General features: G+C 42.1%; 1 protein-coding gene across 3 annotated transcripts in view; it reads left to right on the forward strand.

The window, feature by feature from the left end:
• The first annotated feature begins 19,405 nt into the window (after positions 1–19,405).
• The window catches only part of KL (klotho), a 57,622-nt gene continuing 55,268 nt past the window's right edge, over positions 19,406–21,759 (forward strand). The window contains exon 1 of one of the 3 annotated variants that reach the window (XM_027906735.1): positions 19,406–20,631. In XM_027906735.1, coding sequence (XP_027762536.1) covers positions 19,825–20,631 — 807 coding nt within the window. In that variant the 5' untranslated portion in view covers positions 19,406–19,824. The remainder of the gene's footprint in view (positions 20,632–21,759) is intronic. The other 2 variants (XM_027906733.1, XM_027906734.1) reach the window with 2 other exon arrangements.

The following is a 21,759-nucleotide window of genomic DNA, read 5'->3' on the forward strand; positions in this document are numbered from 1 at the left end:
CTTTCCTACTACAGGCTGAACAACCCCAGTTCTGTTAGGGCAGGTGTTCCTGCCCTCTGACCATTTTTCCTTGATTCTTCTCTGGATCTGTTCTAACAGGTCCATAATGGGTGTTACTATATGCTACTCCCCTCAGAGGTTGCTCTGAGATTCTTTTTTCTTTCTATCTTCCTTTGAAAATAACTGTCTCCAGGTCTCCCATGTTCTCCCCTGAGCCTTTCCTCCTGCGCAAAATATTCAGCACATCCAGCTTAGCACTGCTTTCCCAGCTCAGTACTGCTTCCCCAGGTCTGCAACCAGAGGCTTCCAGAGGCACTGGGCTGCCAGAGGCTCCCAGCCTCCACTGTCACCAACCACCCCACCCTCCAGGTCTTGTGATTTGATGGTAGCTGTGCAGCCATTTAGTCCCATACCTCTTTTCCCCCTAGTCCCCCTAGAAGACTGAATCTGTCCTGCCAGTCATGAAATCATGGAATTCAATATGGCCAATGGCTCACCAGGCATGCCAGGATTCCATCCATAAAAAAGCTTTACGATTCAATGTATTCTTTTAAGAGTTAGAGGAAAGCAGTACAGCAATTACTACATGCACTGAAACACGGGAATGACATTTGATCTGCTTGTATGTGAACAGAAATAAAGTCAGGACATGAATCATAGGGCTTCTGAGCTACAGCCCAACTTCAAGAAAAACAAACCAGTCTGGATTTCACAATTGCCATTGATTGAGAACCCAGCACAAATGGGTTTTCAGTGGATATGTATTCCATTATTTATTAGATGAACTTGTCTGGATGCAGCTTCCAGCAACAATAAACCTTTTATTTGCAAGATCTCTGTTGGTTTGCTCTTGTCTGTGCAGATACTTAGACTATGATACAACTACCTTATAACCACTATTTTTGGTTTTCAATTATGAAATTTGAAATACTTGAGTTTCACTCAATTTTCTTGTCTTCTCATCCATTTTAATTTTCTCAAATTTTTTGCAGTCAGTTTCCTTCTTTGACATCACACACCAGTCCATAGCTGAATATTCCAGGAACAGTTCTGGCAATGCCAAATACAGCAGAGAGCTCCCACGAGATAGGAAGTTTTCTGGACACTGTTTTGGAGATCAGCCTACTGGACTTTTTTCTCCTTTAGGTGTTCTCAGGTCTCAGGTGTTGTAACATGAGCTGTTATTATAACATGCAGCAGGTATCACCTATTATCTAAGCACAATTATTCAGGATTTTTTTTTTCTGTGAAGTATACCCCATCAGCTCAGCCTGCTGGTAAGTGTCATATCCCCAGCACTTTATGTACAGTGTTTCCCCAAATTTCTCTGTGGTAAGCAAGCTGGAATGTCTTTGAATAAGGGTGGCAGATTATCAGCTTAGTCTTTCACAGGATTCTTGAACAAATTACTCTTTACTTAGATATTGGGGGCAATGTACTGATTGAAGCAGATTTCCTCTGTTTACCTTCATTTTCTTTTCTCATGCCAGGAATCTTCTGTCTGTTCAAAACTGAAAGAAAAGGACAAACCAAGTCACACTTGGAGGTAGGAAGACAACCCTTATAGCTAGAGGAGAAGACTATTATATGTCTTGTGTACATAGAATATTTGACTCAGCCTTGCATTCCTGCAAGGAAAAATGGGAAAATGGTCTAGATGAAATGTCTGTGAAATGAGTGCAAAAGTGTTCGGAAAATTTTATTCGCAAAGTCATTACCAGTTTTTGCCTGCCAGAGGAGGAGGAGGTATTGACTGCTGTTCTGCAGAAGGTCTGCTCAGCAGCTGACACTCTAATCAATGGAGTAATTGAGCAGAGACCATGTTTTTAATTTTTCAGATGATATCAAGCTTGGAGGGACTGCAAGGCTACCAGTGAACTGGCTCAGGCTTCAGAGTGGTCCTAACAAATGTGTGAAAACCATGTGACCTTTCCCTTCTACACCAATTCAGTTCAACAGAGGCAGGCACATTTTACTGAGAACAAATGAAGGAAGGGAGATGAATGATTTGGCAGCAGCTCTGCAAAGCGATCTGAGAATCACAGGGGATGAGAAGAACATGAATCAGCATTGTGCAAAAAAGGCAAACATCATATGGAGATGTATAAATAGGAGTGTTAAATATAGGCCAGTTAAAACAGTCCCCCTGCTCCACTTGGCACTTTGGAGGACTTAGCTGGCATAAAGCAGTTCCTGACTTTGTACAAAAAGATTCAAGGACTTTTTTTTTTTTTTTTTAATCAGTAGAGAAGAAAAGTGAAAGTATTATACAAAATTAATGGAATTAGGAAGAATGAAAGGAGTTTAGTTCTTCATGCATGTCCTAATGATAAGGGTAGTGAACACTGGCAGGTAGCACTGGTCATGAGGTTATGAGTCTCTGTTATTAGATGTTTTTAAAAATAGGCTGGACAAACTGATGTTAGGACTCTAGCTTATAGAGCAGGTGATCCTACCTTTTGGCAAGGGAATGGACTTCAGGGAGCACACACCTTCCAGAGTCTTCCTAACTCCACCTCAATCTTTCTCTGACTTCACAGTAGTTTAATGACATGATGCTGGAAACTGAGACGTGGCTGGGAAACAGTAGCCGGAGACCTAGGTTGTTCTCAGCACCTCTGTACTGGCCAGAAGGTGACAAGGAGGTGTGGAAAACATGAAAATGATTGCATGTGGCCCTATTTTCTTATATAAAAAGAAAAATCATAAAGATATGCCAGCTTAGAAATAAACTGCGTGATACATATTGTCTTTTATACTACATCAGTAGTGCTGTAAAAAATGGATACATGCTAATATCATGACATTTTCTTATAGGGCTAGACCTTAAATAGCTTTAGGAGACCTCATTCAACAATAGGTTGTCAAGCTAAACATTTAGCAACTCTGCAAATGCCACTTGCATTTCATAGTATGCAGAAAACAGTCTAACTCTTCCCAAACCACAGTGTGTTCATATGCAGATTCACTTTTGTGCAAGGCCAGCAAGAAAATCACAAGCTTTCTTTACCCAGCCTGAGCAAAAGAAAAATTAATTTGACAGCTGGCCTTACACACTTACTCCTTGATGATTCAAAGAAAAAAGAATCCATCTAAAGCTGTTGATTAATTCTTCAAATACACTTGGAGAGCAATACCTTGAAAATTTACCCCTCAGAAGTATAATAAATGAATGCTTTGGGGTGAGGGAAGAGCTTCCTTTTACAAGGTTTTCAAACAGCCCTTTTCAAGGAATATAATACCTATTTTGTATTACAGGAGGACTTTACAATTCATGAAATATAAGAGAAAAGCTTTACGGATTCTCATAAAGGTGATGTGTATTACACAGATAGAGTCTAGACTTTGAGGAGTTATGGATCCAAGCCAAACAACCTCTTTCTTTTCATACAGTCCAAATAATTATCAGAGGCAAGAGGCTAGTCAATGGATAAAGCATTAGTTCAGATACAGTATCTTCTAAAATACATTTTAGTAGAATTTTAAAAAAATAGCAATAGCCATGGATTGCAAGGCACATTTCTAGAAATATTTCATCAAATAATCGAAATGTACTTCAGTGTATTTGGGGCTATTTAACAATTAGATTATCTCTTTAGCGCTAGTTTCAGCACACAGGAATTTTTTACTCTCGCTATCAATAGTATGAGTTGCAGAGTTAAACGGACTGAAAGTTTAAGAATTCCTCCAGGAGAACTGAGGTTTTTATCATGACTGAACTAAAATCTGCCTCTAATTTAAAAATATTGCAGTAGATTTGGTGAATATGGTTTGTCTTTCTGTGTTTATATGTGCCTTTAAGAGAGAGGACTGTGAAAAGAATTTCATTGAACACCCATATGTATACATTTAGTGTGGTATAAAATGTCTGCTTAAATCTAATTAAAGGAGAACACTGCTTTTAGAAAATCCCTCTTCCATTTCTTCTGAAACTGGCACATTTTCATTAAAATGAATGCCATAGAAATGCACAGTTTGCAGGAACTAATTTATCTTCCCTTTTTTTTTTTTTTTAAAATTTCTTGCAAATTCATAGGAGGCTTTTAAAAGTCATTTCCTCCACAGAAAATAGGAAATAAAATATAGTAACTTTTATTGCATCTGGAGAATATAGTTTCCCCTATTGCGCCATTCAGTGGTAGTTACATGATTCTTCTAGACATGCTGACATAAAAAACCCCAAACAATTTTGAAGGATGAAAAGAGAAATTTTAGGAATATGTTTCTCAGGTTGTCCACATTGAAGATTGCAATACAAAAACCCAATCCTTTTTTGAGCCATCATTTCTAATATCTTGGTAGTAAAACGTATTAGCAAAGGAAAGAAGCAAGTCAAATATATTCTTACAAGGCAGGTCATGCTGTGCATGCAAATGAGATCGTATATAATCCCAGCTCCTTCCTTTTGGTGAAATATTGCTTTGGAACTCTTTCAGAATACAAATACAGAGAAGCAAGTATAGCATACAGATGCCCTCTAAGCAGAGAAATCTTATTTTCCTTTTAAAACAGGGATTTTAATCAGCAGTGATTAATCCCCAGATAGAAATGAAATGGATATTCACATTCCAGTAATTAAAACAGTAGCTTAGAATACAGTTTTAGTCATATTTCAGTAGAGAACCAGAAGTACGTCAGCAGAAGCTGCTGCTGGATACATCCTACACCAATGCACTAGGCAGGATCTTGTGGGACACCTGTACAGGACTAGATGTTGAGCCGAGCTTGAGGTTTAGTTACAATGTTCCTGTTAAACCCATCTAGCAAATGACATGAGATGAAATCCCAGTTTGAACTGGATGTCATCTAAGAGATCATCTACACCTTATAATGCAAAGCACAAGTGGTTTCAGAAAACACCAGCCCCCATGCTCTAGCCCCAGTAGCTAAAAATCAAAATGGCTTTGCCTGACATGATCTCCTGCCTCTTTGACAGTAATTAGTTGTTAAGTTTACATGACTGATGAAGACCCTGGGGTGAAATACCTTCCTGGGCCAAGGCTCAGGACAAGAATTGTGTTTCATTTAACTCCTTCTTCTAAGTAGTGAGACTTAGAAATCCATAATCTGTGTTTTAACTCGGCGAGGGTTTGCATTTCATTCATTCAGAATTCATAAAGAAAAAAGAGCAGTTAAAAAATAGTCATAAGACTGATGTCTGTTTGAAAAAAGGGGATAGTACAGAATAGAAAAATTAAATTCTTTACACTGAATCTTAGGGGCTTAGTATAAAGAATAAAAATGAATTTATAAGAGGATAGTTAATGATAAATGAATGCTATAAACATGTTACCTGGCTACAGAAAATCAGTATATTGTATTCTGGGAGACAGCAAACAATGTTTACAAAGCAAGCTTTCAGGCCTCATGTTAGGATTTTGGCTCTAAAGTAATAATTCTAATCTACTTAAAGTAATTTGTAATTGGATTTTTAATATAAAATACAACCAGAAAAAAGATTAACAGCATTGTCTCTGACTATATCTGGTACAAACAACATAATATGTCTGAAAACAACATTCATGTATAAGGAAATGAAAGCTGGATAGGAAATATTTGAAAAGTGTTCTTGTTTTGCTTCAGAATGAATGCAGGACCTCCTACCTGAGACAGAAACAAAGAAGACAAAAGAATTTTAAGTATTGCAGTAGGGAAGGGTTTTCAGCTAGCATCAATATGAAGATATTAATTTGAAGGTCAGGTGTTCCCACAATACAAGGTACAAAAATCACATTTGTCATAACAGTTTGTAATAAGGAACAAAGCATTAAATTGGCAGATGTTCATTTATGCCAGTACAAAAGCTACTTTTGTGGCACAGAAGGAAAGTCTGGGTGACTCATCTCCACCAGGTATGAGGCTTCATTTTTTGTAAGAAAATTCCATGACAAATTGTGTATTTAATATCTGACTGGCTATATGTATTTTTCAAGGGGGATGGTTACATTGCAAATGAATAGATGATAATTCAAAGTATGCAACTTCCAGCTTGTTATATCCTTCACATAAGGCACATTGATACTTAGATTATGCTATCTACTCTTGTGCCTGGTTATTCAAGATAACACAGTTGTTAAGCAAGTCACTTTATTATCTTGCTATAACATGTTCTTTTATTGCAATGGCATGCTTACTTAGCAATTCTGGACACCTGGAGAAAATCTGGAATGGCTGCACTCCCATCAAGAGATAAGATATGTGGAGGCAAAAGCCTCATCCTCCTACACTTTACACAGTGTTTCTCTAGAGTGTGTCTGTGCTTTCATGGTCAGTCACTCCCTTGGAAAGATGAAATGCTTTTTCCTTCTTGAGTCTCTTCTGCTTTTGTAGTCCATTATGTCTCTGGAATACCATGTTCTCAGGGTGTCTGCTGCCAAGTGTTTTTTCCATGTCTGGTTACAGTCACAAGATGTAATCAGCACTCAGATGGGACAAGGCAGATCAGTGTTTGAATTTTCTTTGCTGTTTTCTGACCAGAGAGAGAGACAACAAGACGAGCTTTGGTTTCTTTTCTTGTATGTTGGTGTTATTGTCACATTGCATCTCTGGCAACGGCACTGCACGTGTGAGTTATGACCACTGAGCTGCATAGCAAAACTTCGTTTTCTCACTCTCTTGCTTCTAGATGAAAAACAACTCACCCCAGCCCAGCTGGGTGAAAGAAATACTTTCCTTGATGGTAAAAACCAGATCTTCAAGTCTTCAGGCAGAGCCATGCACATCCAGAAACCTCAGTCTTCAATTCCCACAGCCAGATAAGTGAGCCAAGCCAGAAGGCTGTTATGACTTAAGCTTCTCTAGTTCTTTGATTTTTTGATACGAAAATTCCATCTGTATCAAAGCTGGTATGTACTTTTCCATAAAAAAGTTGTGGTTTTGATAAAGCTGCATTTTCTGACCAAAAATAGTTTCTGTTGGAAAATTCCCAACATATCACATAAAATACCATTTGGATGACACACTCACTAAGATAATATCACCTTAATAATAACTTAGGGTTTAATACATATTTACCAGCAAAAAAGGCTAATCTTCAAAAATTTTCAGCAGTCATTTAAAGAACATTGTGCCTCATCTGTCTGAACTTGTTTTTCAAGTAGTCTTCTGAACTTGGATATTTCATGAGATATTTTCTTTAACATCATTAGGGTCTCGAGCTCTGGAGACAAATCCCTGTTGGAAGATACTGATAACCAACAACTTGTATTATTGTAGTGCCTTTAATCCCTTCCCGAAGCTTCACATTCACAATGATGATATCTTCACTTTCCCCTCTTCCCTGAAAGTGCCAAGAAAAACTTCCACTCAAGGTAAAAGTCAAGATGGTTATAGATTAGGGATTTTAAAGAAGCAATTAAATTGTACTAAAGACAGACAGTATGCTAGCAGATCAAGTACTGTCAAGTTTGGGGTGCTTAAAAAAAATTCTTTCCTGTGAGCAAATCTGTAGGTAAACTTTGCAAATCTAAGGCATGGGAATAAGAAACCCCAGAGCTCTGCTGTATAATGGTAATCTAAAGTTATCACCATTTAGCACCAGTTTTATCACTACTGTTTAGAAATCCGTCATGCATGTGTGTACACATTGAATTTCTTCTCTATCTTGTTGATGGTCATGTAACATTTTCAGAAGTGAGAGGATTAATAATGTTTGTAAACTTGTCTGAGACATGGTAACTACACTATTCATTTAGACCAGGAGTATAATATATATTAACTGCTATAAATTTTTTTTTCCTTCTCTTAACATATGTGAATCATAGCTTTTAATTACTGTCCTGAGCCCACTAGGGAGGCAAACATTTAATGGAATCATTAATGCACAGTTGCCCAGCTGGCCTGACAATAACTTTTCTTACACCTTCCTTCCACTACAGTTCCAGGAACCATGAATCTCCTTGGCTTCGCATGGGCCAGTCCCACCCCATATAACAACAAGCACCCAAGATTTGTATCTGTGATGTTTCTGATGTACACAACCACAAATTTGGAAAGTCACTGTATGCAAATCAGCATCACACAAAGTGTCTTGGAGGACAGCAGAGAAGGGCAAAGGGTTTTCCATTAAAGCAATAACCATGGTAGGTCTGTGTTGGGGGTGTTATCTCTTAGACGGCAGTATGATCATAGAATCATAGAATTCTTTTGTTTGGAAAAGATCTTTAAGATCCTCAAATCCAGTCATTGACGCCACCACTTCCATGGACAGCCTGTTCCAGTGCTTCAGTGAAGAATTTTTTCCTAATATCCAATCTAAACCTCTCCATGTGTGACTTTAGGCAGTTTCGTCTGGTAATACAAAGTACAGCAGCAGGTTGAAAGCTGGAAAGAAAAGTCTGTAAGACTTACATAGATGTTTATACATATTTTCAGAAATCTGCACATAATTTTGTGCATGTGCAGATGTGTCCTTTGAATAGGAGTTGGTAGGGAAGTAGGCTAGATAACTTAGGGACGTGTTTTGCTGGTTATTGCTGCATGTGCAGATTAAAAAAAAAAATTAATCAATTCTCGTATCAAACAGAAAGGGCTAATTGCACTTTTAGCCATTTCCATGCTGCTGAAGAAATGAGTATAAAAGAGACTGATTCCTGTGCTTAGGGCTACGTAGCACTATTTGGCTCAGATCTGCAGTGGTTATGGCTGCTCCCCTTTGTAGCAGATTTGTATTGCAGAGAGTTGTGCAAAATCAGAGACAGAGCAGCAATTAAACAGAAGGGTTATTAGGGGATGAGCTTGCAAGCACACCAGGGCTCTCTTTTATTTACCAGTACAGCTGGACCTGTGGGTTAGTTTAGGACAGAGTAGCTCTGGCAAGACCATCCTTGTTTCATGCCTTATATGGCTGCTGGATTACTTTACGCAAACAGTGGACCTGTGGGTGACCAAAGCATTTCCCATTTCCAAACAGGAACAGAAATTAAAATTCTCTGCAAAAAGCACACTTGTCTTCTGCTTATGGGTCGTGTATCACCCCTGCCCTCCATGTCCTGCTTCCTGGCCCCATTTAAATGCATAAGGGGAGGGGTTACTGGAAAAGGAGAGTGCACATGAGAAAGGACAGAACTGATAGGATTATTAGTAATATAATTTTTATTGCTTGTGATTGAAAGAAGGTTGCTCTGCTGAAGAGGTGCGTGTTGAGGGAGAAGGGTTTCCTGTAGATGTACAATGGAACAACTTCTTCCTTGCCTTCTCCCTGTCAAGTGCTAGCCCCAGAGTTTAGGGCTAGGCGTTTGCTCCACAGGCCCTTCTACGTGACCTCCCTGGTCTAGCTCCAGTACTGACTGCTGAGGTCAAGCAGCTGTCCTAGAGCAGGTGATAGGTGAGGAGGGGAAGCCTTTCATTTAAGGACTTCACAGTTTCTATGTACAAAACATACCTGGACAGATGTTACTGCGGACAGCCGGCACTTGCTACCGTGCAAGGACCTTCTAATGGATCCATGCCTACACCCATAGTAGAACTTGTACCAATATTACTACTCCATTATATGTTAAACTCTGCTCAAAGGCTTCACTCTTTTTACACAGCTTTAGTCTCATAAAATCGCAGAATGGTTTGGGTTGGAAGGGACCTTTAAGATCATTATATCATGCCATTGGTGAAGCTGACAACAGCCACTCCTTCCAGTTTGCATATATTTTACAGTTAAGAGCCTTCCTACCTCTTCTTTGAGGAGTGGCCACCTACTTCAAGGTATTTAGCTGACATTTGCTGTTTAGAGAGTTTACTCTGCAGCCCCATTTAGTACTGCTCATATACAGATACAACACAACACCGGCCAAAGTAAGCCTGGACAATGATTTAAGAACAAAAATGGAAATTCTTGACATCAGATAAGCAACAATGTAAAAGCATATGCGAGATGCTGCTCTGGAGTGTGATGTCCTTTTGTGGTAGGAGTGGGAGAAGTGAATGTGTTAAATTTGGTATGGTCTGCAACTTAGGTGAAGAACAGGTACAGGGCGGAATGCAGCTAAGCAATGATATGTGTGAAATGAGACACCTGATCTGTTTTGAGCTCTGTAAAAGAGGAGTTAGAAATCAAAACACATTGTGTTAGTCCCTGGGAGGCTACAAAGGGTAGTGTCAACACCTTGTTACCGGCGAACATGAAATGCCTCACCAGTTAGGTCATGAGTATGTAGGGGGCATGGCTTGAAGACAGTAAACTGGGCAGAGCTGTTGCCACCAAGCCAAGCCTGTCAGCATTTTTAAGAGACAGGAGTAATGCTGCAGTCTCTGGAAACTGGATCCACTGACCCTGAGGTCTTACAGTGCTGACTGCACCAACAGCTCTGAGACGGGTCTGGAGGATGACCTTAGCTTTGGGAAGCATGCTTTCCCTGTGGCGTGAAATTTTGCTGAGCTTTTTTTGGAGATTCCTGCCATACTTTGAAAAATCACATTTTCCTGCTTTCATTTGTGATCCTTGGGAAATTGCTGCTGGCCTGCTGAAATAATAATAGCAAACATGCTAAGACAAGTCACACACACTGCAGGCATTGATACTCTGCCCTTACTTACATCCACTGTAAGGCAACATCCAGAAAAGCCCTTGCATACGGAAAAGAGACTCTCAGGCAGCAATGAAAACTAGGCATGAAAAGTAAGTGGATGTATTTAGTAGATTGTCTTCCTCAAAATTTTCAGCTTTTTAAGTTAAAAAATGATTCAAACTGAAGACAGAAAAAATAAAGAGAAATGGACACAGATGCCTTCCTTTCAGTGAACATCTGTTTGTCAGCTGAAAGCTGGGCCTAGAGGAATTTAAATGCTAAGTTAATTAAAAAAAAAAAAAAAAAGACAAAATTAACTTTTTCTTTGTATCTATGACTAAGCGACAAAATTCAGGCAGAAAAGCACCACATCAGCCTTTGTGTTCATAAATTGCCTAAATGACACCTGCTCAGACAGCACGCCCCAAAAAGCATAGCTCACTCAATAGCTACCCCTTGGTATCCTCCACTTTCCCTGCAAAGAGTCCTTTCCCTGTTTCAGCCCAAAGGAGGAATTGCTTGATGATGCCTAACTGCGCCACATTTTTTAAAATATCTAGGAGATTTAAAACTCATTTACTGCTGTCTCCTACAAAGCATGTTTCATAATGGCAGGGATCTGCTTTTCTCTGTGTGTGTGGACTGCCCCACTGTGTATATACAAAAGATTTTTTGCTACGAAGAAATTATCTTGCAATTTAAAAACAAAAACTAGGTTTGAATGAAGAATGCATGCACCATGGTCATAAGGGCATACATTCTTCCAGCAATTAATGCTTTTGAAAATAGTTACAGGGGCTGCAAAGCATTTTTTTCAAGCTGAATTTTTGCATGGATTACGTTCTGCACACATATGAAGGAGCACTGTAAATGAAATATTTACAATTGGAAAATGCTTACTTTAGATGCTGCACCAAACAGTAGATAGCCTTTAGATAATAAGCCAGCTTGACTTCCTTACATATAGCTCAAATTTACGTATATCAAAGCTTAATTGATACCTCCTTCAGCTGCAGTTTGGGACTTTCCTCATAGCCAGTGGGCAGACATACCAAACACTTTTTTCTTTAGAATCCCTCAGACACTAATATTTTCTGAAGTTACCTGCTGGATGAGGAGAACTGAAACACTGATGTGCCAACATGTGTTTCTTAATCACTGTGGCATTTTTGTTACTCCTACCTTCAGCTACCCACATTATAATTGCTGTATAGCTCGTCCTTCTTTATTAGATTGCTCATCCTTCTTTGATTTGCAGGAGATATACACTGTCTGGGTGAATCAGAGTAACTGGTGAAAATCTAGTTCACTGACCTTGAGAACATTCAAAATAGCCTCACAAACACTTAATCTCATGGAACTGAAGGCTGTGGTAGCACATATGGCTTCCTATTTTGCCCCTGATGTTTTGGTCTAAAGAAGAGGTTGTAAGATCCATCACTTAAAGAGGACAATAACCTAAACAGTCCATCTCCTGCTCAGGAAGAAGTATAAAGATCTTGACACTGCTAGATATTATCCTTTTTCTAATTTCACTCTAAGGAAGAGATGAGCATCTTATTGCTCAAAAAGTAAAAGTCCTTTGTTTTCAGATGTGGGTAACTCAAGGCCATATGTTAATGATTGTAGTACATGTAGGATGTATAGGTGTAATGGTGTTAAGATAAAAAATTATCTCAGAATACTAGTAAAGTGAGATTGTTTGAGATTCAGGCACCTACATGCTTTCAGCAAGAGCTGGATGATGAAGAACTAACGAATACCTGATCATAACAGACTGTGCAAGTGGAGAGGTGAATGTCCACTATGATCAGGACTCTCATCCTTACACATGACATTGAGTACCATTCTGAATGTATGAGGGTATTCTGTTTGACTTTGGCCATTAGAGGACCATGCAGACCTCCCACATTTGGCTGACCTCAGGAAGGTAGATGGTACTATTTGGCAACCATTGTGTCATGCCATAGAGTCACCATATCATCTACCCAAAGCTGATAGATATAATACAAGATCTGCACCACTTGTGTTGTTTTGGAATACTAAGTGGAAGACAAGTCGAATACATATACAAAAGTCATGTCAGCCATATACAGGCAGATAAAATTAGCCCTCTGTGCAAAATTGGCAACTCCCATGCAGATGTGCCAGACACCATGGGCTGGCTGGTGGAGATGGAACTAGGCATAATACATGTTTGGGCAGGTGAATCTCCTTGGTGCTTACTTAGGCTGAGATGAATCACTTTCTAGGTTGTATGTTTTACACTGGTTAGATCTCCTTGAATTGTCAAGGGCTCAGTACAGTTACCTAAACACGGGCATTTTCTGACATGTGCTGAGGCCCCAAGGACATTAATGCAGAATTGCCATTACACTGGGTTTTCACGTCAAGGGGTGGTTTCTGTGAAAAGCTGCTAGAAGCTTTCCCCATGTCCAACAGAGCCAAAGCAGATGGTAAATGCAGCTGGAGAGAGGAGTGAGAATATGTGAGAAGCACCTGTAGAGGTTCAGTGGAGAAGAAGGGGGATGCATGGTAAGACAGGCTGCTGGCCTGCAGCCCATGGAAGTCAACAGAAGAGCAGAGATCTATCTACCTGTAGCCCATGGAGGAGCCCATGCCAGAGCAGGTTTGCTGGCAGGACCCCAGGGGGACCCACGCTGGAGCAGTTCATGAAGAACTACAGCCCATGGGAAGGACCGTGTTGGAAAACTTCATGAAGGACTGTCTCCCATGGGAAGCACCCGACTCTCAATCAGGTAAAGAACGTGAGGAGTCTTCCCTCTGTAGATGAAGGAGCAATAGAGACGACGTGTGATGAATCAGCCAAAGGCTTCCCATTACTTAGCTGCCCAGGTACAAACTTCAAATTTCATAACTAAAATCCTACTTAACATGGAACTTACTAGACTTTCAGTTTTTGAAGTAGTGCACCAATTCTTCTGGATAGCAGCTGTGAAGGAATGCTTAATGCAAAATGCTTTGGTTACTGTCCATCCATCTATGTTTTCATATCAGATGTGAAATTTGCTGCAATAATTGTCAAGGTATTTTTTTATTTTATTAGAAGACCTACTTTTCATGCCTGGACTATTGTAGCATACTCTGTCTTAGCCTTATCTGGCTCAAATCCTCAACCACATTTGAAGAGATAGACCCTAAACTGTGCATACTTACCATTCTGGTAATAAATGTTTTGGATTCCTAATGATTTTGAGCCAATCTTGGAAACATAGGAGTAGAGCCTTGCTAGAGTAACTGGAAATGGCTCCCAAGTACATTATGTTACTATGAAGCATCACTAAAAGACTAAATGAGTTCTCAGTTGACTGTAAATCAGTACTGCACTCTTCACACAGGACTGAGACTAAGTTTTTGCTGTTCAGTGAAAAGTGATTTTTTATTATGTAATAGTTGTGTTTATTAAAGAACATAAAATGCCTGTAGCCCTGAAAAATGTTTATGTGTTTGCAGTCCGTGTTGTTTGTGCATTTAGCATCTCAGCAGCTTAGTGCAATATATTTTAAATTACTAGTTTACAAAGCTTCATCTCAGTTCAGTATAAAGTGATATAACTCTTAACTGCAGAAGAGTCATTTAGGCAGAAAATCTTACAAAGAATTAACACACTACAGTAGTTTTTTAAACCATTCCTATTTCTTTCTGAGCCAGTCTTTGCCTTGAAGTAAATGAAGATCAATATTTTCATGAGCCGAAACCAACAAGATATAAGTTTGTGAACTGAAGTGTCATTCAACTGCATATTGAAATACAGATTTAGCAAATACTAACTTGTCCTGATGTATGATTTTAGCAGGAGTCATTCTTACCAATTTACCTACAGAAAGTAATCTAAAGATATGATGATAGAAGTAATTTTGCAGCATATTCTTTCCTGACTGAATTTAATGCATAAAAGATTCAACTTTCATGTACATAAAACTCAGCACTGCATTTCCATTTTTTAATAGTAGTGCTTTTTATTTCTTCTTTTAAATCCCTGCGGATCTTTCTTTCCACAGAAGATGTGGCATTTTGGCAGAAGTTTTAAAATACTAGGAATTTGAAGAGTGAAGGGAAATGCTTCAGCTGTGCCTGAACTGAAGAGATAGGATGGCTGTATATGAAAAGTCGCTATTTGCGTCTCCAGAGTGCTGTCAGCTCTGTACTGAGAGGCAGGATTCAAGTTTTCAAGCCATCCTGTGGAGACCGAATGAAATTGGCTCCAAAATGATAACAGTGTATCACAAATAGAAATTAAAACAGAGTGAGAAGAGTGAAATCATCTTCTGGTCTTTTTTTATGCTGCAGCAGAGACCACAGGCTGGGATTTTCACCAGTGTGTAACTCTTAGGGTTGAGATCCAGTCTATCCAACATCTATTTCACTCTTTTAAGTGATCCAGTTGCTCTTCATTCTAGGATTTTCTATCCTAAAGAGCCAAAATGGATTAGGAAACTCCCTGTTTGGTCTGCAACTTCCCTGGACACTTACCTTTGCTTGTTCGTGCAGACTCAGCAGACTTTGGGGAGACAGGTCCATTTCTTCACCCACTGCAATCAGGTTTCAGTTCCTGCCTAAAACACAAGTGAAGCCTGTGGCTCATGAGCTGCGTGGCTGGAGTTGGCAGGGAGAATTCCTCCGTCCTTTCTCTTATCCTTTAGCTTTGTGTGGGGTCTGGTTATACCAGGTGCTGCAAAGGCATCCTGGGAATTGTAGTTCTAAGTACTCTGTCACACATGCTCTGTTGAATGCTTGTATGGGATTGGCTTAGGAAGTTACCTGTGTGATGTGGCAGTATTTGAAACTACTATATAAGCTGTGATTCTTTGAATAAAGGTACTGTCGCTACACACCATACTGGTGGGCTTATGGTCCCCATCGGACTCATTTATTTATTATATTAATAACTGCTACAGCTCTGGATCCCTCTTGCCATCCAAGCCCGTGTCTCCAGCCCAGGAGAAGAAGAGCGAGGCCTCTTCACAATCTCCCTTCTTAGGAGAGAGGCAATTTCTTTTCCTTTTTGTGTTTGCCCAACCCTTCTTTCACCAGTAAAGAAAGCACTTTTGAATACAGGGAGATCATCTACAAACTCTTCTCTTGTCATCTGGGTAATGGCAAGTCTCTGTGGTCTCCCAGAATTATGAGACAGCATTTATAAGACTTCATTTTCAAATGGCCTTCCAAGATGGTGCTTCACCTTTCTTCCCTTTGCCATCACTTTCTATGATTCAGGGTTTGAAATATGTTTCCTGGTTCTCCTGATGGAGGGTTTGTAAGACTTGGAAGGCTTTGTAGCTCCAGCCACCCATGTACAATGAAGCATGCAGACACCATTTGTCCCCTCCCAGGTTATAGATTGTCATTCCTCCCCCATGTGAATAAAATATGAATTTCTAGGCTTGCCTTGAAGTTACTTCCCATTACCCTAGAAAGTAAGAAGGGCCAAAGTATTTAAAGTTCCCTTTTTCCTATAAGGGGATGTTCAAGATTTGCCCACTTCTTGGAGACACAGTTACAAGAGGGGGAAGAGAAAATTATTACAGTTTAGGTTTCTAATTTCCCATCTCACACTAGACTTCGGAACTAATTCAGAGTTCTTTATGACATAAAAGGAATTTATGATACTTGAAACAGCAGGAGAAAACTAGAGTGGCTATGATTCAAAAAAAGGCATTTGAAGTTCTCTACCACCCTTTCCAGCTAAAAAGAAAGAAAGAAAGGGAAAAAAAAGTGGAGATGAGAGTGATTTGGTACTTATGGCCAGAAGAGAGGAAGAGAGGAGAATTCAACACCTTCCCAGGCATTCCTCAGTACTGCATTCATTACATCAGCAGGTGTGCTTTGGACCTGACAACACCATGTTTCTAATTTCAATACAATCATTTACAAGCTGTCTCTAAAGTAATTCTGAGAAGGTAAATCTAGAATGCTATTGCACAGCTTTCCACTGGAAACAGCTATTGATCAGCAAGTGGAAGTACAATTTGACAGCTTAGCACTTTGCATTTAAGGGACTGAATAAAGAAGTAGTATTGTTATGCAGTGATGGAAGCAGTAGAGAAAACGCTCATTTAATTCAGGCAGTGATTTTTTAAAGCAGTTTTCCCAAGTGTTAGCGAAAACTTTTATGTCTTGAGATGAAATGCTGAGACTGTAAATCTATTACACAAGGCTATTTTCAACTGACTGTATGCTTACACCCATTTGGAAGTATGCTGGTGAACAGAGAAGGGACATTAAAACAGAAGATGGTGCTTATAGGCACTGAGATCACTTGTTCCACGATGTACAGTCATTAGCTGGTGTACATCTACTGGTGTACGGTCATTAGCTCTTCTGTGGAGATTTTAAAATGAGAAATGGGTTTGCTGTATTGAAGTCAGTGCATGATATGACCTCAGAGAAAACAGTTAAATGAATCTAAAGCAGAAATAGAGTTATTTTACCTAGAATTAAGTATCCCAGAAGATTCAAGCTCTTTGGGACAGAAACAGAAGTGCTCAGTCAGAACACTGCCAAATTTGATTGCATGCACTGACTGCATACCTAGTGAAGAAAATCTCAGAAAAGCCTGAGGGAAAATTATACTGACATTCATGTATTATCAAAAGTTGAATGTTCAGTAGTCACCAATACAAAGAGGCTGAAAGTCAAATCTTGATCTGCTTACTTGGGACAGAGTTTGAATTATGCTTGCTCAGCAAGACAGACCCAGTGGAGCCACGCTTTGAACTCAAGAGGCAGTGAGGGAGACCTGGATGTCTGCAAGTGTTTGGCTGACCTTTCTGCATGGTTAATATTGTACAATTTGTTAGGCTGTCTGTTAGAAAAAAATATATTGGCTCAGCGCAGTGAGTGATTGTGTTGTCCTAAAACACAAAAACAAGCTTTCTTTTTAAGAAAAAAACACAAGCAATTAGAGGCCACATTGCACATTTTCTGTCATTTGCACTAAAGAAACCCTCAAATAAACCAAAAAAAGTTTTCATCCAACAGATGTGCAGGTGAAGTGACAACATCGTGCCAGGAACTTATGGTCAGATTTTGTCCCTCAAAAATGGTCTGCTTGCTTCAGAAGTACAGTCACTGTAGGCTTCCTGGACAGTTTTTGAAGAAGGTAGACTTTTCCAGAAGCTGGCAAACATCTTGGCTAGACTGACTTAGAGTAACACCATGAGGCTATTTCTTTCTTTTGACTGTTGACAGGCTCTGGAAAAAAATAGCTCCTAATGAAGGAGCTTCAGCTAAGTGCCTACTTATTGGGGCTGCCCAAGTACAAATAGGATTGATGTAGGTTTTAGTTAATAATTAGCATATGAAAAGAGAATCAAGATGTATCTCAAAATCTTTTGTGTCCCCAGAGACCCAATGCATTACTTTTCCTTAAATGTTATCAGTGGACTTAGCATCACTAATACCCTATTTTAGGCTGTGGTATTTCTGAGACATGCCTCTACATCCCAATTTTTAGGGTACTTTGGCAGAGATCCAGTGAAGGCATTACAATTTCCCTGAAATCAGGTCTGTGGCTGAACAGGACCTGACTCTTCACTCCTTGCACAGGGACAACTGCAGCAATGCCCCAATGCATTTAACAACTAACTTGCAGCTTCTGCAAGTAATTAGCAGGTGATGCTAAACACCTTTTCCTGTTGCTGCAGCTCTGTTGACATAACTGAAGTAATTTACTGTAATTGAATTTCAGCACCTTGTCAGACTGTATCCCAAGACTCACTCTTGGCAGACAATGACCAGCCTTGGTTCTGGGCCTGCCGCCCCCTGTTCCCACCCCACAAACTTCTTCCATTAGGGAAGGGGCACTGATGGTCCCCAGGACCTCCATCAGACCTCTATCCTTCTAACAGAGCAATTAATTAATTACCAACAATGAAAGACTAACTCCAATTCTGCTTGCTTCATCTTTGGTCTCTTTTTTAAAAACAGCAAAAATCAATCCCCAAAACTGATCTGAATCTGTGCAGAAAAGATGGAAGTTCTAGAAACAGGCATTGCAAATGCCCTGCCTGCACTTGAGAGGGGTGAGAGCCCATACTGTGCACTAGAAGAAACCTTTGTCAGATCACAAATGGCGTTTAAATCCATTGACTCATTATTAACAATTACCTGTAATTTCCCCCGAGGGCATTTATTTTCTAAAAATAAAATGAAATTATCTAACCGCCTTGATCTGTAGTTAAACAATAGCTTTATCTCCTGGAACACCTCCCTGACCCTAACAGCCTGTCTAGTAGATGTTTTATTCTTAGATGTCTCAAAACACGTTGAGTTCACACAACTGAATATCAGGTTTTGCAATGCGTGGGGCTATTTCTTGCTTCACAGTCTTGATTGTTTTGTCCTAAGGAGACGAGAATGGCAGTTAGAGACCATCCTTTAAAGAGCAGTCCACGCATCACGCCTGCTCAATTGTAACTTAAGAAGCGTAACTCAGCTTATCAAACTTAGCTCGATCTGTTTCCTCCCCGCAAAAATCCGTGAGGCATTTCTAATTGGAACTTATTTTGTGTGCAGTAAGCAACCAAATACACCAAGCTCCTGCTCCTAGGAAAAACAGTGTTGTTACTGGGAGGTGACAGCCCATGAATTCCCGGGGAGGGGGCGGGGAGGAGTGAGTGTATGATGTCCTTGGACAACGAGTTTCTCTGCAACTACTGTTACATGAGAGATCGCAGGTGCGATGTGTCTTACCAAGGAATCACGATTGAAATACTGAGTGAAGGGAAAATCGTTTTTATTTCCTCGCCTTTCTCCCCCAGCCCCGCGAATCGCTTCCTCCCCTCGGCCCGGCGCAGGGACCTCAGACTCCCCGACACTGCACCGGGGGGACAGGAGGGGGCTACGCTCAGCCCTTCAGAGAAGACGGGTCCGGCCGTCGAGTCTTTCCGCGGGCTCCTCAGAAAAACCATTTCAGGGAAAGGGTGCAGGACAGCGGCGAGGGTCCCTCCTCCGAGGGGTCGTCGGAGCCGCATCGAGGCAGGGGCGCCCGGTGGGGCAGACGAAGGGCTGCGGAGCTGCGCCTGCCGCCTGCGGACGGGAATCTTCACCCTAGGGGGCCCTGGGGGTAACACAGAGGCGAACCCGAGGGGAAGAGAGGGTCCACCTCTCCCCGAGGATCCCACGCCCCGCTTCCCCCCCCTTTCCTTCCCGCCCGCCCCGTCTCACACCCTGTCTCCTGCCCGGCGGCAGCTCTCCCCGATGGAACCGGCCGGGAAGGATGCAGGCGGCAGCTCCGAGGTAATTATTAATGGCCGTGCCCACCGGGGCGTGGGGGATAGGGGGGGCGAGGTGAGATAAAATGGGGCTGCGGGGAGCTGGGAGGCGGGTGCTGCCGTCGCGGAGCCCCGCCGGGAGCATGGCCCTCGCCGCGCCGCTGCTGCCCGTGCTGCTGCTGCTGCTGCTGGGGCGGCCGGGGCGGGGGGCGCCGGGGCAGGGCGCGGGGACCTGGTCCCGCTTCGCCCGGCTGCCCTACCCGCAGGACCAGCTTTTCCTCCACGACACCTTCCCCGACGGCTTCCTGTGGGGCGCGGGCAGCGCCGCCTACCAGACGGAGGGCGGCTGGCGCCAGGGCGGCAAGGGCGCCTCCGTCTGGGACACCTTCGCCCACCGCCCGGCCACGCCGCCGGGGGCCGCCCCGACGGGGCCCCTGGGCGGCGACGTGGCCAGCGACAGCTACAACAACCTCTTCCGCGACGTCGAGGGGCTGCGGCGCCTGGGGGTCTCCCACTACCGCTTCTCCCTGTCCTGGTCCCGGCTGCTGCCCAACGGGACGGCGCCCGCCAACCCCGCCGGGCTGGCGCATTACCGGCGGCTGCTGCTCCGCCTGCGGGAGGTGGGCGTCGAGCCCGTCGTCACCCTGTACCACTGGGACCTGCCGCAGGCCCTGCAGGACGCCTTCGGCGGCTGGGCCAGCCCCGTCCTGCCCCAGCTCTTCCACGACTATGCCGAGCTGTGTTTCCGGCACTTCGGCGGGCAGGTGCGCTACTGGCTGACCATGGACAACCCCTACGTGGTGGCCTGGCACGGCTACGGCACGGGGCGGCTGCCGCCCGGCGTGCAGGGAGGCCCGCGCCTGGGATACCTGGCGGCCCACCACCTGCTCCAGGTAAACGGCGGCTGGCGGGAAGGGGCCCTGGCAGCTCCTTGGCTCCCAGGCCGTGCCAAGGGGGAGGCTGCGGAGGCCACCCTTCGCCCGCCCCGTTGGCAGACCTGTTCCCTGGTTGACCACTGGCATGGAAGACAAATCAGTGCACCCGACAGAGTACGGGCAGCAGATCTATAGGCAAAGGATGGCAAAACCCAGAGGCGAGAGGCAGGAACTTTGTAGCTGTGATTATTTCGAGTTGGTGGAAAGGTGCAGAGTTAAAGCACTCTGTATATTTTGCAGAAATGTTCAATCCTGACCCCAGCAGTTCGATTGCCATTGTGGGTGGGAGAGGGGATGCACTAGGCTGCGCCAGTCCCGCGCTGGCTTGCTAAGGTGGAAATGTTTAATAAATAAGACTGTACAGCGGATTAATGTATTTGATGAAAAAATCTTACTGACTTAATGGAGATGTATGTTAGAGGTGGCTGAAATGTTTTAGAGACATTTTCTTGACAAAGTGTTGGGTTTTTTTGAGTGTGAACACTTTTTGGGGAAAGAGACCTTCAGTTCCCCAATTAGTCTAGTAAGTGGCACAAGTAGTTTGTTATTTTTAAGTTTTATCAGTGTTTGTAGTATTTGCTGCGAGAAACCATTGTGAATTCTCAGGAAGAATGAACTGTGCACAAATCCTTCCAGCGACAGGAGAAAGGCTTCAGTATAACTGGAATGGTGTGGCCCTTAAGGCAGGAGCTATTGTACCTTAATACACATTCACAAACTCCGCTAATGTCCATCGGCTCAAGGTACACTTACTGGCAGGAATTGTATCCTAATGAGTATTGTATATTAGACATGAACATCAAGAAAACAGCATATGCCTTATTTGGCTTTTTGCCACTTCCCTGCATTACTTTTGCTTTCTTTAGTGCTACACATAAGTAAAAGGAAAAATAGAGATGGGGAAAATGTGAGTAAAATTTCCAATTAAATTCCTGGTCCTGAAAACTTTAAGCTCTTCATTTAGTTACAGTGTTGTGCACGTGACTCTGTTTCCTGCTTGAGTATATCCAGCATCGTTGTAGTATCAGAGTCCCTCGTAATCTCAAGCAGGGACTTGTTCTTGCAAAAGCTTTGAGAAAGAAGGTG

Source organism: Empidonax traillii, unplaced genomic scaffold, assembly GCF_003031625.1.
Source record: "Empidonax traillii isolate 1590-97213 ecotype Southwest subspecies unplaced genomic scaffold, ASM303162v1 scaffold1347:size381947, whole genome shotgun sequence".
NCBI classification, from domain to species: domain Eukaryota; kingdom Metazoa; phylum Chordata; class Aves; order Passeriformes; family Tyrannidae; genus Empidonax; species Empidonax traillii.